Source organism: Bufo gargarizans, chromosome 2 (genome assembly GCF_014858855.1).
Source record: "Bufo gargarizans isolate SCDJY-AF-19 chromosome 2, ASM1485885v1, whole genome shotgun sequence".
Classification (NCBI taxonomy): domain Eukaryota; kingdom Metazoa; phylum Chordata; class Amphibia; order Anura; family Bufonidae; genus Bufo; species Bufo gargarizans.
This window is the reverse complement of record NC_058081.1, coordinates 424,855,802-424,873,589: the sequence shown is the minus strand read 5'-3', so window position 1 is coordinate 424,873,589 and position 17,788 is coordinate 424,855,802. Positions and strand designations below refer to the sequence as shown.

Here is a 17,788-nt window from a genome sequence, read left to right as displayed (position 1 = left end):
GCGTTGCGTGAAAATCGCAGCATGTTCTATATTCTGCGTTTTTCACGAAACGCAGGCCCCATAGAAATGAATGGGGTTGCGTGAAAATCCCAAGCATCCGCAAGCAAGTGCGGATGTGGTGCGATTTTCACGCATGGTTGCTAGGTGACAGTCTATTCACTGTATTATTTTCCCTTATAACATGGTTATAAGGGAAAATAGCATTCTGAATACAGAATGCATAGTACAATAGGGCTTTTTGTACTCGATTTTTCTGCGCGAGAAAAATCGAGACAATGTTTTGCACTCGCGCAGAAAAATCGCGCATTTTCCCGCAACGCACCCGCCTCTTATCCGGGCAAAAAACATGACGCCCATGTGAAAGAGGCCTAAGACTTCCTCTTCTTTTCCAGCAAGCAGGGATAGAGGTCAATGCTGGCTGAGAGCATCACCTACTGTGAGACAAGAACTAGTAAACTGGTTGTTGGAAAACACCATTTTATAAATTGCATTGTTAAAGGCACAAATTAAAATTCCATTTTAAACACCTTTTCTACCCAGAGTTGAATGAGTAATAGAACTAAAAATAAAAATGTTGTATGCAGTACAGCTTGAAAAACAATCTCCTCACAAATGTGGCTCTTCGGTTTATTTGATATTCTGATAGATGAGGATACCAGAGGTGGTACCATCAGGTCCCATACTGTATGCTCCATTGTGCTGTTAAACCTCAGAGTTCAATGAGCTATAAAAGTAAAAAAATAAAAAATCTAAATATTCTGGTTGAAATCTCCTGCAGGCAGTGCCCTGAGTTGAGATGGGTGCCTGCACAAATTAACTAGTGGCTTGATGAAGTCTGGACCAGACGGAGACGCAGTGGTTTGGTTTAGGGCTAAGGAGAGGAATCAGGCTCCATTCAGTGCTGAGGGGAGGAACTAGGCCCCATTTAGTGCTGAGAAACAACCATGCTGAGGGGAGAGGAGCTGGGCTCCATTCACTGCTGAGAGAAAGCCATGCTGAGGGGAGAGGAGCTGGGCTCTATTCACTGCTGAGAGAAAGCCATGCTGAGGGGAGGAGCTGGGCTCCATTCACTGCGGAGAGAAAGCCATGCTGAGGGGAGAGGAGCTGGGCTCCATTCAGTGTGGAAAGAAAGCCATGCTGAGGCTCCGATCAGTTACCATTGCAGCCAAGACTCTACTCAAGTCCTGTCTGCCTGCCATGGTCAATTATTCAGCAGCATACTTACATGCGCTGAGGCCGGCCGGCGCTCCTTCTTCTTGTAACTCACACGTCTGAGCGGCGCATTGCTTATGCTTATAGCAATGCGCCGCACAGACCTGTGAGTTACAAGAAGGAGCGCCTGCCGGCCACAGCGCATGTAAGTATATTGCTGCAGAGTAACTGGCCATGGCAGACAGGACTTCAGTAGCGTCCTGGTTGCCATGGTAACCGATCGGAGCCCCAGCTTTACACTGCTGGGACTCCGATCGGAACTGCCGCTGCCACCAATCATGGGGGGGCGCACTGCCCACCAATGATTTTAATACCGGGAAGAGGGGGGGCACACTTGAGACAAAAGATGTTTGCTTAACGCAGGCATCCTCAAACTGAGGCCCTCCAGCTGTTGCAAAACTACAACTCCCAGCATGCCCAAACAGCCTACAGGTATCAGACTACAGCAGGGCATTGTGGGAGTTGTAGTTTTACAACAGCTGGAGGGCCGCAGTTTGAGGATGCCTGACAAAGCATTTAGTTTAGATAACACGTCTCCTAAAGCATGTGGTGACAGACTGCCTACATCCGTATATGTGAATTTGTGGTGACAGACTGCCTATATTGTGTACTAAATAGTATTATATCGTCACTGGATCGTACAGTTTAGTGATCTGCTGGTCCATACTGTACCTCTGACTTTATATGAAGGCACACAGATCTACAGCTTACGTGTGGAGCTGATGTTTTTACCGCACAAACGCATCAAAAACCACAGATGACACTAAAAATACATGTGCGGAAGAACCTATGTGTGAACCGTCCTGTATGGAATTGGACATTTTCTATTCTTGCAAGTTTTTGTATTGAAGCTGATGTTGCTAAAACCATTTACTGTAGGAATAAAATATATTTCATTATTTAGTTTTCATTAAAAAAAAATTTGATACATTCCTTTTAGCTTTATTAGTGTCATGAAATTGCAATATTTCCTGTTTTCAACTTTTTGATATTTCAATATTAGGCCTCTTGCACACAAACATTTTTATTTATTTTTTCAGTTTTTTGCATACCGTATACGGAACCATTTATTTCAATGGATCCGCAAAAAAAAGGAAGTGGTGTTCTGAGTTGAAGTATTCTGGGAATGTATCTCCTTTTCAAATAAGTATTATTACTCCTGTCAGTGTTTCTAATATTTGTAGTTACACGGACTCCAACCTAAGGGTATATTCACACAGCACATGCATATATTGAAAATCTGCTTGGTGGGGAAAAAAAAGCATTTATTCTTGGCATGTATTCTGCATGAAAATTGAAATTGATTTTAGGGCTCATGCAACCCTGTATTTTTCAGTCCGCAAACACGGATCCGTTAAAAAAAAAAAAAAAAAAAAAAAAAAAAGGGTGACATCTGTGTTGGAGCCTTTTTTTTTTTTTGCGTATCCATTGTAACAATTCCTGTCCTTATTCGCAAAACGGACAAGGATAGGATATGTTCTATTTTTTTGTGGAACAGACATGCGGACATACAGAAACTAAATACACACTTAGTAATTTTTTATTTATTTTTTTGCGGACCCATTGAAATGAATGATTTCGTTTACAGACCTGTAAGAAAAAAAAGGAATGGAAACGGGAAAAAAAAAACATTTGTGCGCATGAACTCTTAATGGGTGGCCCGAAAAAACTTGCAAAAAAAGGTCCATTCGTTATAGAGCCCCAAAACATGGGAGTATACCCTGGGGGTATATTCACACTGTGAAAATCGTAATGTTTCCGCTGCCAAAAACTAACAAGATAGCAAGCTGCGTTAGTCCTTCCCCACTTACTTCAATAGGGAATTCAGCTAAAATCTGCTTAATAGAAGTAACCTGCCTCTTCTATAGTGAATTTGATATCTGCTGCTGAAAAAAAAAATATATTATATTCTAACGTATTATGAAAAAGGTATATTTTTATATATATATACAGTAATTATGTATTATACATGTAGTGTTTTATTTGTGCTATTTATTATAGTACCATTTTATTTCACATAACATTTTTAGTAATTGCCCCCGAACATACAGACTGTGTGGTTGAGCTACTAATACTCCTGTGGCCACTAGCTCCAGTTTATAGCTAAGAGTCATCAACAGCCTGAATTGAAGAGAAAGCATTGCTGGGATTGGTTGGCAGTTGTGCCTCGGATCCAGGTGGCAAGCACTGACGGCTCCGTGTCACATGGCAGCTGTAATTGCCTGCTTCTCTAGTTGTCTGGCCTGCTTATCCATAGCACTGACTGCAGGCTTCCCGCTGTTACCAAGAATGTCACCTATGAAGCACTAACAGAATTACAGCAATGGCATCTTCATTTTACAGCCCCCTCACTCCCTACACTTTGAGCTGTCTGACACTTTTTGGCTGAGGAGGTGCATAGTCAGTTGCCAAGAGACCTTAGTCAGGTGGTTGAAGATGCATGAGATTCATTTAAGAAGCAAGAGAGAAGCTCAGCTGGCACACGGCGCAAGCAGCATCCAGTTGTGCCCCGCTAATTATCATAATCCGAGGGTATCTGCTTCATACATGAGAATCGAAGAAGAGCTGAACTGTTAGCAGCCTCTCAAGAGTCAGAGCTGCCTAAATGGCCCTTGGTGCTAAAGTAAAGACCATGCCGCTGGCAGCAGCTGTTTTCAGGATGGCATTTCTCATCTCGATGGTGCCGTGCAGTTTCAGACACAACATGGATCACGTACTGTTCAAGCCGCAGCTCTCGGTTCACCACATGCCAGCCTTTCTGATTTGGTTGAATATAGTTTATCGCTATTTTTAACAGCTGCCTGATTGCTGTGTAATTTTATTCAGAGATTTCAGGCAAAGGGGGACGCTGCAGGCACCTCAAGATGCAGTTCAGGTAATTGAATAGGTGGCAGAGCTATCAGAAGTTAGTAATACACTGTGTCACTTGTAGTTTCCAATCATTTTATATAATGTAATCACAATCTTAGTAAATTAGTTTTATTTTTGAAAATGTTAACATGATGCACATTATACATAGGGATTGATATTAACCCACCATGCAGAGAAAGTAGATCAGCTGCGTAGATTCTTTAAAAATAGGCTTTAAGATTTATCCATTAAAGGTAACCTGTCGCCTCCTAAATGCATGTAAACCCGCCCACAGTGTGATACTAATCATACTTTTCATCCTGCAGTCCGATGCTGCATAAGGTCAGAAAACAATCTTTTATCCTCAGTCTGTAGTAATTTGCATGTCAGGGCATGGGGTCGCACAGTAAAATAGAGGGCACCACTCATGAGCGAGACTTTGGAAAGCGAAGCCGAATTGTGCGCTGTCACTCAAAGGCAAGAGGGAGCGTGGCTACCTTGACTTGAAGCAAGGAGGTCGCTGCCCCCTTAAATTCAATCTGACATGTAAAATGGCGCGGACGGAGGATAAAAGATCGTTTTCTGACCTTATGCAGCATCGGACTGCAGGATGAAAAGTATGATTATCACACTGCGGGCTACCCTGAGGTACTGCTGGCGGGTTTACATGAATTTAGGAGGTGACGGGTTCCCTTTAAAGAGAAGTGTCTGTAACCAGAGTAATGCGGTCATAGATACTCAGACACCCGTCGCTTTATCTGCACTCAACGATAAGCTTGTTTTTACAAAGAATTCCAAGAAGTCAGTATGGCAAAGCAATGATAAAGCAGCCTCATGAGATCGCAGGAGGTTATGAGCGCCCTGCAGTCCGGGGGGCTCTTCTGTCTTTTAGTCTAACACTTGATTATATTTTTTATTTCTCTTATTTAGTGGTCATATTCTGCAGCTTTTTACTGACATCATCATCGCTTCCTGTTCCCAGTGGAACTCACAATCTAGATTTTCTCTCACTACGTTTTTGGAGTGTGGGAGGAAACCGGAGTAGCCGGAGAAAACCCACACAAACATGGAGAAGATTCAGATTTCATTCCCCCAGCTCTGCCATGCACCAGGGCTAACCACTGGGCCACCATGGCCCTTGACTTCCATTATAAAATGAACAGATTCTTTAAAGGGTTATTGTAGCCAGAACATATGTGATGAGTGTTAGAGCTGTAGAAGTTTGAGGACAGGGACCCACACATATTGCTAAAACTGAGAGCCCCACCTCTCCTGTTTCTCCCCAGGTGCATTCCGCGGTGATCTAGTATGTGTTCTTCTGCTCCATACAAGCTCTATGGGAATGACACAGGCAGCTTAGCTGTTAGCTGGCTGGAAATACAGATCCAGATCACATTGCATTGGGGTTTAGTATCAAAGTTTCTTCTTTTTTTTATGGCAAGAATGGCATTCATATTCTTGGTATCTAGAATTAGTTTGGAAATCCAGACAGAGCCCTTCAAAGTGAACATTTGGATTGTGGTAAACATCAGTAGATCCGTGCTAGTCATCATTATCATCATATCTGGAATATTGCAGCCATTGGTTGGGCATGGGATGTGTTCTAAGGACAAAATAATTAGTTAAAACATTACTTACAGTACAGACCAAAAGTTTGGACACACCTTCTCATTCAAAGAGTTTTCTTTATTTTCAGGACTATGAAAATTGTAGATTCACACTGAAGGCATCATAATTATGAATTAACACATGTGGAATTATATACATAACAAAAAAGTGTGAAACAACTGAAAATATGTCATATTCCAGGTTCTTCAAAGTAGCCACCTTTTGCTTTGATTACTGCTTTGCACACTCTTGGCATTCTCTTGATGAGCTTCAAGAGGTAGTCACCTGAAATGGTTTTCACTTCACAGGTGTGCCCTGTCAGGTTTAATAAGTGGGATTTCTTGCCTTATAAATGGGGTTGGGACCATCAGTTGCGCTGTGGAGAAGTCAGGTGGATACACAGCTGATAGTCCTACTAAATAGACTGTTAGAATTTGTATTGTGGCAAGAAAAAAGCAGCCAAGTAAAGAAAAACGAGTTGCCATCAGTACTTTAAGAAATGAAGGTCAGTCAGTCCGTAAAATTGGGAAAACTTTGAAAGTGTCCCCAAGTGCAGTCGCAAAAAACATCAAGCGCTACAAAGAAACTGTCTCACATGCGGACCGCCCCAGGAAAGGAAGACCAAGAATCACCTCTGCTGCGGAGGATAAGTTAATCCGAGTCACCAGCCTCAGAAATCGCAGGTTAACAGCAGCTTAGATTAGAGACCAGGTCAATGCCACACAGAGTTCTAGCAGCAGACACATCTCTAGAACAACTGTTAAGAGGAGACTGTTTGAATCAGGCCTTCATGGTAGAATATCTGCTAGGAAACCACTGCTAAGGACAGACAACAAGCAGAAGAGACTTGTTTGGGCTAAAGAACACAAGGAATGGACATTCGACCAGTGGAAATCTGTGCTTTGGTCTGATGAGTCCAAATTTGAGATCTTTAGTTCCAACCACCGTGTCTTTGTGCGACGCAGAAAAGGTGAACGGATGGACTCTACATGCCTGGTTCCCACCGTGAAGCATGGAGGAGGTGTGATGGTGTGGGGGTGCTTTGCTGGTGACACTGTTGGGGATTTATTCAAAATTTAAGCATACTGAACCAGGATAGCTACCACAGCATCTTGCAGCGGCATGCTACTCCATCCGGTTTGCGTTTAGTTGGACCATCATTTATTTTTCAACAGGAAAATGACCCCAAACACACCTCCAGGCTGTGTAAGGGCTATTTGACCATTAAGCAGAGTGATGGGGTGCTGCGCCAGATGACCTGGCCTCCACAGTCACCGGACCTGAACCCAATCGAGATGGTTTGGGGCGAGCTGGACCGCAGAGTGAAGGCAAAAGGGCCAACAAGTGCTAAGCATCTCTGGGAACTCCTTCAAGACTGTTGGAAGACCATTTCAGGTGACTACCTATTGAAGCTCATCAAGAGAATGCCAAGAGTGTGCAAAGCAGTAATCAAAGCAAAAGGTGGCTACTTTGAGGAACCTAGAATATGACATATTTTCAGTTGTTTCACACTTTTTTGTTATGTATATAATTTTGCATGTGTTAATTCATAGTTTTAATGCCTGCAGTGTGAATCTACAATTTTCATAGTCATGAAAATAAAGAAAACTCTTTGAATGAGAAGGTGTGTCCAAACTTTTGGTCTGTACTGTATGTTTTATGGTCTTGAATTAGGTATGTGGGCTAAGCAATTTTGTTGTTAGAGGGCATCTGTCAGCAGATTTGTCCCTATGAAATGGCTGACCTGTTACATGTGCACTTGGCAGCTGAAGGCATCTGTGTTGGTCTCATGTACATATGTGACCACATACTAACATAGTAGTAACATAGTAGTAACATAGTACATAAGGCCGAAAAAAGACATTTGTCCATCCAGTTCGGCCTGTTATCCCGCAAGTTGATCCAGAGGAAGACCCCTCTCTAGTAGCTATAGCCTGTAATATTATTAAGCTCCAGAAATACGTCCATGGCCCTCTTGAATTCCTTTATTGTACTCACCATCACCACCTCCTCAGGCAGAGAGTTCCATATTATCACTGCTCTTACCGTAAAGAATCCTTTTCTATGTTTGTGTACAAACCTTCTTTCCTCCAGGCGCAGAGGATGTCCCCTCGTCACAGTCACAGTCCTGGGGATAAATAGCTTATGGGATAGATCTCTGTACTGACCCTTGATATATTTATACATATTAATTAGATCTCCCCTCAGTCGTCTTTTTTCTAAAGTGAATAACTCTAATTTTGATAATCTTTCAGGGTACTGTAGTTGCCCCATTCCAGTTATTACTTTAGTTGCCCTCCTCTGGACCTTCTCCAGCTCTGCTATGTCTGCCTTGTTTACAGGAGCCCAGAACTGTACACAGTACTCCATGTGTGGTCTGACTAGCGATTTGTAAAGTGGTAGGACTATGTTCTTATCACGGGAATCTATGCCCCTTCTGATGCAACCCATTATCTTGTTGGCCTTGGCAGCAGCTGCCTGACACTGGTTTTTGCAGCTTAGTTTGCTGTTTATTAAAATTCCTAGATCCTTTTCCATGTCAGTGTTACCGAGTGTTTTACCATTTAGTATGTACGGTTGACTTGCATTTTTCCTTCCCATGTGCATAACTTTACATTTATCAGTGTTAAACCTCATCTGCCACTTATCTGCCCAAGCCTCCAGTCTATCCAGATCCCTCTGTAGTAGTATACTGTCCTCATCAGTGTAAATTACTTTACACAGTTTAGTGTCATCTGCGAAAATTGATACTTTACTATGCAAGCCTTCTACAAGATCATTAATAAATATATTGAAGAGAATAGGGCCCAATACTGACCCCTGAGGTACACCCCACTAGTGACAGTGACCCAATCTGAGTGTGTACCGTTAATAACCACCCTCTGTTTTCTATCACTGAGCCAGTTACTTACCCACATACAGATGTTTTCTCCCAGTCCGAGCATTCTCATTTTATATACTAACCTTTTATGTGGTACAGTGTCAAATGCTTTGGAGAAGTCCAGATATACGACATCCATTGATTCGCCGCTGTCAAGTCTAGAACTTACCTCCTCATAGAACCTGATTAAATTAGTCTGACATGACCGATCCCTCACGAAGCCATGCTGATATGGCGTTATTTGCTTATTTCTGTTGAGATGCTCTAATATAGCATCTCTCAGAAAACCTTCAAACAGTTTACCCACAACAGATGTTAATCTTACCGGCCTATAGTTTCCAGGGTCGGTTTTTGGCCCCTTTTTGAATATTGGCACCACATATGCCATGCGCCAATCCTGTGGGACATTCCCTGTCAGTATAGAGTCTGCAAATATCAGAAATAAGACATTACTTAATTCCTTTAGGATACGGGGGTGTATGTCATCCGGTCCTGGCGATTTGTCTATTTTAATCTTTTTAAGTCGCTGATGTACTTCTTCCTGGGTCAGACAGGACACTTTTAATGGGGAATTTATTTTTGCATTCTGCATGTCATCTGACAATTTATTTTCCTCAGTGAAAAAAAATGCTGAGAAAAATGAGGTTTGAATATATTCAAATGAGATCCCCATTCATTGTTCCAATTGTTTTGCTAGATTTATTTCAATCTGTTAGCTTAGGGGGGGGGGGGGGGGGGGTGTCATTTCTGCTGCAGCTGGTGGCAGTTGAAGGATTGAACTGAGCATGTGCTTCCGTCTCAGTTAGCAGGACAGGGAAATTAGAAGAGCAAACAGCAGGTGGCGCTATACAGATAGATTTCATTGTTGATTGCAAAAGTACTCAGATCCAGGTGCAGGTTTGTAAACTGTAAAATATTTAAGAAAAGCTTTGTTATTGCAGTTGAACCATCTTGAAATGATACAAAACGCTACTTCTTGTAAAGAATATGTATGTTCACATGTTGTGGATTCTCCAAGATTTGTGGGCAGAACATCTGCAGAAAGAGTCTCGGCAAATAAGAATAAGAGTACCGCAAATGATGAATTGACCTTTGCTGCATTTTTTTTTTTTTTCTGCAGAATGTTAATTAATTTTCATTCTGGGTTGGCATCCACATATAAATCATGCAGATTTTTTTTCTGAAATTATTTCCTGTGTGGATGGTCCCTGATGCCTGAAGTCCAGTTTGTATATAATATGCCTTAGGCCTCATGCACATCACTGTAGCAGGTCTGTGCCTGTATTGCAGCCCGCAAACAGTGTGTTCGCAATATACGGGCATCGGCCGTGTGAGAACCGTATCACTGGTCCACATTCTGGAAGATATGATGCGGAACGGAGGCATGGATCGGAAGCACTACTGAGTGCACTATTTTGCCGGGCGGACAGTCTGATGCAGAACACAATCCCCATTCAAGTGAATGAGTCTGCGTCCACAGACGGCAGGCACACAGTGTGCATGAGGAGTGGACTTTAACTGTAAACTTGATGCTATTTATTTTGAAACCTTAATTGTAATGTTGTTTCTTTATTTTATAGCTGGCCATCTTATGAATTTGACCCAAGCCAGATCCGCCTGATTGTGTATCAAGACTGCGAGAAGCGAGGAAGAAATGTTTTGTTTGACTCGAGTGCTAAACGCAAGACTGAGGACCTGTCTGTGTCGGTGAGCTACTTGTCTCTATAATATGATATTAGTGAACGCGTCATTGCAGCAGAGGAGTTCTTCTGGTTTCTTACCGTTACATGCCTGTCTGGGTGCAGTTATTTGAGTGAGATTTATACACCTCACATTTTCCCTAGAGGAAGAGAATGAGTGGCTTTAATGGATGTTTACAATTGCAAGAAGCACTGAGCAAATAGTAAAGCATAATAACGTGTTAACCACACTGTTTGTCTTATATTGTTAGTAGATGACAATATTGACTGCTGCTATGTTCTCACCTGCTTTACGGCGAGGGGAGGGGTCCATTGGGGTTTCTATGACCTTTTACGACAAGAATAGCACAGCATGCAATTTTGTTCTTGATAGGGAGGGAATCTGTCAGCAGTTTGTAAACAGTCAGCAGCAAGAGGACCGGACCAGCGCTTCAGAGATGGTGTAATTATGATAATTTTTTACTGCAGTAGCCTAACGTAAAAAAAATATAAAAATATGTTGCACAACCCCTTTAACCGCCTCTGGACCGCCTAACGCAGATGTGCGGTCCGGAGGCGGCAGCGCTGCGCACAACGACGCATATACGCGTCATCTCGCGAGACGCGAGATGACGCGCTATGCGGCCCGCGCATGCGCAGTTCGGGCCGACATTTCGATCGCGGCTGGCAAGCTGATGATTTTCAAAAAATCCAATCAGAGAGCCAGATAACAGATCATATTTGTAAATATGATCTGTTATATGGCTGCCTGCTCCTCTGCTGGTTCTTTTCGTCGGTTGGATCCAGCAGAGGAGCAGGCTACACAGGGAGTACACCAACACTACACTCTTAGCCCCAGATCACCCCCCTGAACCCCAATTAACCCTTTGATCACCCCTTTGTCAATCACTAGTGAAAGGAAAAAAGTGATCAGTGTAAACTGTCACTTTTTTTTTTTTTTCACTGGTATTGACCGTTAGGTTTTAGGTATAGTTTAGGCCCCTTGGTTAGGTAGTTTGCGATCAGTTAGCGCCCAGCCCACCGCACCGCAGTTCGTTATTCGCTGACCCAGTCGGATGAGGAATGGGAACCCTCATCTGATGAATCCAGCGGGTCAGAATACGAACCTGTAGAAAGCAGTGGCTCTCTGACCCAAAGTTTCGGGCGTGGAGGCTGAGGTCCCTGATAGCACCAGGCGGATGAGGAATGGGAACCCTCATCTGATGAATCCAGCGGGTCAGAATACGAACCTGTAGAAAGCAGTGGCTCTCTGACCCAAAGTTCGGGCGAGGAGGCTGAGGTCCCTGATAGCACCAGGCGTACCCGGCCCCGTGTCGCTAGACCACAGGTTGCGCAGGATCCGCTTCAAGAGCAGCAGAGTGGGGATGGTGCTGTCGGATTACGTGGTGAGGCATACACCAGCAGCCCAGCCCTCCCTGGACCTAGTACCAGCACTGCCGTACAACCTGGTGAAGTAGCGAGCACCAGAAGGGCAGTTGAAGCTGGTACGGTGGCACGTGCAGTAGTGACCCCGTCGCAGCCACCGCAAAGACGTGCCCGTAGAGCCCCTAGAATCCCTAAAGTGCTGGCAAACCCTGATTGGCAGTCCCCAACTTCAACCGCACCTGTAGTTTTCCCTTTCACTGCCCAGTCTGAAGTTCGGGTTGAGACAGCTCAGATCGGTTCGGCCCTGGGATTTTTTTGAGCTGTTCTCGACTGCGGAGCTCTTAGACATAGTTGTGGCCGAAACAAACAGGTATGCCACACAATTTATAACCGCTAACCCGGGAAGCTTTTATGCCCAGCCTTTCCGGTGGAAACCAGTCCAAGTTTCCGAAATTAAAACTTTTCTGGGCCTCCTCCTCAACATGGGTCTAACTAAAAAGCATGAATTGCGGTCATATTGGTCCACAAACCCAATTCATCACATGCCCATGTTCTCTGCTGCTATGTCCAGGGCACGTTTTGAGGCCATCCTGCGTTTCCTGCACTTTAGTGACAACACCGCCTCCCGTCCCAGAGGCCACCCTGCTTTTGACCGGCTCCACAAAATTCGGCCCCTCATAGACCATTTCAACCAGAAATTTGCAGATTTGTATACCCCAGAGCAAAACATCTGCGTAGACGAGTCCCTGATACATTTTACCGGGCGCCTTGGCTTCAAACAATACATCCCAAGCAAGCGCGCCCGGTATGGGGTCAAATTGTATAAGCTCTGTGAAAGGGTGTCACCCTTATTCGGCAAGGGGTACCATCTTTATGTGGACAATTTTTACACAAGTGTGGCCCTCTTTAGGCATTTGTTTCTAGAACGGATTGGCGCCTGTGGTACTAGTCGCGCTGGCTTCCCCCAACGGCTCATTACCACCCGTCTTGCAAGGGGGCAGAGGGCCGCACTGTGTAACGAAGAACTGCTCGCGGTGAAATGGAGAGACAAGCGTGACGTTTACATGCTCTCCTCCATTCACGCAGACACGACAATACAAATTGAGCGAGCAACCCATGTCATCTCAGTCCACGACTATAATTTGCTCATGGGAGGGGTGGACTTCAATGACCAGATGTTGTCTCCGTATTTAGTTTCCCGCAGAACCAGACGCTGGTATAAGAAGGTGTCTGTATATTTAATTCAATTGGCTCTGTATAATAGTTTTGTTCTCTACAGTAAGGCTGGGAGAACTGGATCCTTCCTCAAATTTCAGGAAGAGATCATCGAGAACCTCCTGTACCCAGGAGGTTCCGTGGCCCCATCCACCAGTGTAGTTAGCCGTCTACACGAGCGACATTTCCCCAATGTCGTTCCTGGTACCTCAACCCAACTGTCACCCCGAAAAAGATGTCGTGTCTGTAGCAGGAGTGGAATAAGGCGTGACACCCGCTATTTCTGTCCTGACTGTCCTGACCACCCTGCCCTATGCTTTGGAGAGTGTTTCCGGAAGTACCACTCACAGGTACACTATTAGCATAGGGATCATCTCACCAGGACAGGCACACAGGGCTATTAGGGCCCATTTACTCACACAGCTGCTGCAAACGTCTCCTTTCACCTGGGACAAAGTGCATAACGCACTTCGCCACATCTTTGGGCGATTTGCGCTTTGCACATTGACCCATGGGGAAGGAGAGGTTTGTTCTATAAAGGTTAAAAAAAAATAAAAAAAAAAACACCAGTAAGCAAAAAGGTTAATGTTCAGTTAAAAAAGTTAAAGTTTATATATTCTGTTCCAAAGTTAATAAAATTATTGCGTTGCGGCCTGGTTTTTTCTTTTTACCTTCCAGGTGGACCAACCGATCGATTAGCTGCAGCACTGATGTGCATTCTGAGAGAAGCATTGCGCTGCTGTCAGATTACACGCAAGTCGGTGTATGCGGCGCTGCAAGACGAGATTTCTACTCTGCAGTAACAGATATGTTTGCCAAGGCATACGAGCTGAGGAGGAGGCGGCGTTCCTATGCTTTGGCAAACACTTTGTATATATAATTAAAATAAAAAATCCCGGCAATGATTTATTCATCCACATCGATTGATGTGAATGGAGAAATCTGGTTTGCCAGGGCATACGAGCTAAGTGGGTATGGATGTAGGGCGGAGCTCCTATGTCCTGGCAGACGCCTTTCCCCTCCTTTTTTTTTTTTTGGCAGAGATTTTTTCATCCACATTGATCGATGCGAATGAAGAAATCTGTGCCGTTCATTTTTTTCTTTCAGCCCAGAGGCTGAACGGAAAAAAAAATCTCATTACCTGTATGCACAATATAAGGAGAATAGCAGAAACTCCTAATGCTGGCCATACATGTAATGATTGCGGAGACCCTCAAATGCCAGGGCAGTACAAACACCCCACAACTGACCCCATTTTGGAAAGAAGGCACCCCAATGTATTTGCTGAGGGGCATATTGAGTCCATGAAAGATTTAAATTTTTGTCCTAAGTTAGCGGAAAGTGAGATTTTGTGAGAAAAAAATAAATAAAAAATTTCCGCTAACTTATGCGGAAAAAAAAATATCTATGAACTTGCCAGGCCCCTCATTGGATACCTTGGGGTGTCTTCTTTCCAAAGTGGGGTCACATGTGGGGTATTTATACTGCCCTGGCTTTTTAGGGGCCCAAAAGCATGAGAAGAAGTCTGGGATCCAAATGTCTAAAAATGCCCTCCTAAAAGGAATTTGGGCACCTTTGCGCATCTAGGCTGCAAAAAAGTGTCACACATCTGGTATCACCGTACTCGGGAGAAGTTGGGGAATGTGTTTTGGGGTGTCATTTTACATATACCCATGCTGGGTCTTGGTCAAATGCCAACTTTGTATAAAAAAAATGGGAAAAGTTGTCTTTTGCCAAGATATTTCTCTCACCCAGCATGGGTATATGTAAAATGACACCCCAAAACACATTCCCCAACTTCTCCTGAGTACGGCGACACCAGATGTGTGACACTTTTTTGCTGCCAAGGTGGGCAAAGGGGCACATATTCCAAAGTGCACCTTTCGGATTTCACCGGTCATTTTTTACACATTTTGATTGCAAAGTACTTCTCACATATATGGGCCCCTAAATTGCCAGGGCAGTATAACTATGGCAAGTTCCTAGAATTTTTAATTTTTTGTCGCAAGTTAGTGGAATATGAGACTTTGTAAGGAAAAAAGAGAAAAAGAAAATCATCATTTTTCGCTAACTTGTGACAAAAAAAAAAATTCGAGGAACTCGCCGTGCCCCTCACGGAATACCTTGGGGTGTCTTCTTTCCAAAATGGGGTCACTTGTGGCGTAGTTATACTGCCCTGGCAATTTAGGGGCCCATATGTGTGAGAAGTACCTTGCAATCAAAATGTGTAAAAAATGGCCTGCAAAATCCGAAAGGTGCACTTTGGAATATGTGCCCCTTTGCCCACCTTGGCAGCAAAAAAGTGTGACACATCTGGTATCGCCGTACTCAGGAGAAGTTGGGGAATGTGTTTTGGGGTGTCATTTTACATATACCCATGCTGGGTGAGAAAAATATCTTGGTCAAATGCCAACTTTGTATAAAAAAATGGGAAAAGTTGTCTTTTGCCAAGATATTTCTCTCACCCAGCATGGGTATATGTAAAATGACACCCCAAAACACATTCCCCAACTTCTCCTGAGTACGGCGATACCAGATGTGTCACACTTTTTTGCAGCCAAGGTGGGCAAAGGGGCACATATTCCAAAGTGCACCTTTCGGATTTCACCGGTCATTTTTTACACATTTTGATTGCAAAGTACTTCTCACACATATGGGCCCCTAAATTGCCAGGGCAGTATAACTACGCCACGAGTGACCCCATTTTGGAAAGAAGACACCCCAAGGTATTCTGTGAGGGGCATGGTGAGTTCCTAGAATTTTAAATTTTTTGTCGCAAGTTAGTGGAATATGAGACTTTGTAAGAAAAAAATAAAATCATCATCATTTTCCGCTAACTTGTGACAAAAAAAAAATAGTTCTATGAACTCACTATGCCCATCAGCGAATACCTTAGGGTGTCTACTTTCCGAAATGGGGCCATTGGTGGGTTTTTTCTACTGTTTGGGCATTGTAGAACCTCAGGAATCATGACAGGTGCTCAGAAAGTCAGAGCTGTTTCAAAAAGCGGAAATTCACATTTTTGTACCATAGTGTGTAAACGCTATAACTTTTACCCAAACCATTTTTTTTTTTTTGCCCAAACATTTTTTTTTTATCAAAGACATGTAGAAGAATAAATTTGGCGAAAAATTCATATATGGATGTCGTTTTTTTTGCAAAATTTTACAGCTGAAAGTGAAAAATGTCATTTTTTTGCTAAAAAATCGTTAAATTTCGATTAATAACAAAAAAAGTAAAAATGTCAGCAGCAATGAAATACCACCAAATGAAAGCTCTATTAGTGAGAAGAAAAGGAGGTAAAATTCATTTGGGTGGTAAGTTGCATGACCGAGCGATAAACGGTGAAAGTAGTGTAGTGCCGAAGTGTAAAAAGTGCTCTGGTCATGAAAGGGGTTTCAGCTAGCGGGGTTGAAGTGGTTAAAGGGCATCTGTCATCAGATTTGTACCTAATTAAACTGGCAAACCTGTTACATGAGAACTTGGCAGCTGAAGGCATTGGTGTTGGTCCCATGTACATATATGCCTGCATTGCTGAGAAAAATGTTTTAATATATGCAAATGAGCCTCTAGGAGCAACGGGGGTGTTGCTGTTACACTTAGAGGCTCTGCTCTTTCTGCAACTACCACGTCCTCTGCACTTTGATTGGCAGGGCCAGGCATGATGACAAGGCCAAGCAGTGTATTAGTCAATCAATGTGCAGAGGGTGTGGTAGTTGCAGAGAGAGCAAGTTATGTTTGTCCTTTTCTCCTCCTGCCTAGCACTCTCAGCTATTTTATATGGTCATGGGGTTGCATACCAGAGAATAAACTGTGTAGTAAGACATCCTGGTCTTCCTAGGATGCTCCATGTACAGGCACCGCATTACCTTAGGGAATAAATCAGCATTTCCATTTGGCTATGTTTCCTGTTGACATACCTTCACAGGGCATGTACAAAAGGAGCCTGAGGACCTTGTAGTCTTCTCTGATATCAATTTTATAGATATGGGGCATTTGTATTTATTGTTTTAAAGTATTTTATACAAGATGTATGATAAAAAGGCACATCAGGGTGAAAGTTCGGTTCATGCAAAGCAAATCCACCCCATAGAGTAGTGGAAGCAGAAACAATATGGAGGAAGGAGGGTGGAGCTAACCCTTTATAAAGAGTAAAGATCCGCTTACCCAGTAGGCCACTGAGGAAGGGGCTTGAGACCCCGAAACGCATCTGGCGGTGTCTAGAGTAAGCGTTGATCTACACACGAGCAAAGAAAAAGCGAGAAAGCCGGCAAAGAAAAGAAAGTCACGTAACTAAAAGTACAGAGTGGATGCTGACGCACAAGTTACACGTCACACGAGCTTGCATCCGGTCCCCTTGGAAACCAGGTCACGTGGGACGCCGCGTACAGGCAGCAGCACACCACGTGGGACGCTGCGGGTGTGCGGCCTCCTGGAATAACGCTACAACAGCGGTGAAGGGTAAGACCGGGCTCGGTTTGGAGCACTTTACCTCATAACAGCATTTTCAAGTTCTTGACTGTCAGCTCCTAAGTGTGGGCATGAGATTGAGAGGGCACTGGAACAAACAGTAGATGTGAATATATACATCTGCCCCACTTACTTGCGGGACACTATTACCTCTAGCTTGAAGTTGCCGGACTTTAGCTATCAATTGTTTGGTTAGCATTGCTGATTGTGGACACTAGTATATATTGCTTTACAGAGCCATCCTGCGAATTGAGTGTGCATTTTAATTGATTGGAACATATTCAATGATGTACCACATTTTATGTATGTTTTAGGGGCGTAATCTTAATTTAAATTTTATTAAATTGTATTATTATCATCCCTCAGAGTGTTGTCATTTGAAGTGTGCCCCCCCACACCTGTTTTTTTCTAGACAATTCTTTACATTTGGTCCTAAGGGTGGGACCAGGGGGTGTGCACCTTATCCGTATAGGAAGAGGGTGAGCCA

General features: G+C 43.6%; 1 protein-coding gene across 7 annotated transcripts in view; it reads left to right on the top strand.

Moving 5' to 3' along the window:
* Positions 1–17,788, top strand: part of FNIP1 (folliculin interacting protein 1) — a 257,563-nt gene that overhangs the window by 174,595 nt on the left and 65,180 nt on the right. For 3 of the 7 annotated variants that reach the window (XM_044280903.1, XM_044280907.1, XM_044280906.1), the window contains exons 2-3: positions 10,132–10,258; positions 10,625–10,693. In XM_044280903.1, coding sequence (XP_044136838.1) covers positions 10,132–10,258; positions 10,625–10,693 — 196 coding nt within the window. Of the gene's footprint in view, positions 1–3,470; positions 4,088–10,131; positions 10,259–10,624; positions 10,694–17,788 lie in introns of those variants that run through there. The other 4 variants (XM_044280910.1, XM_044280904.1, XM_044280908.1 and 1 more) reach the window with 2 other exon arrangements.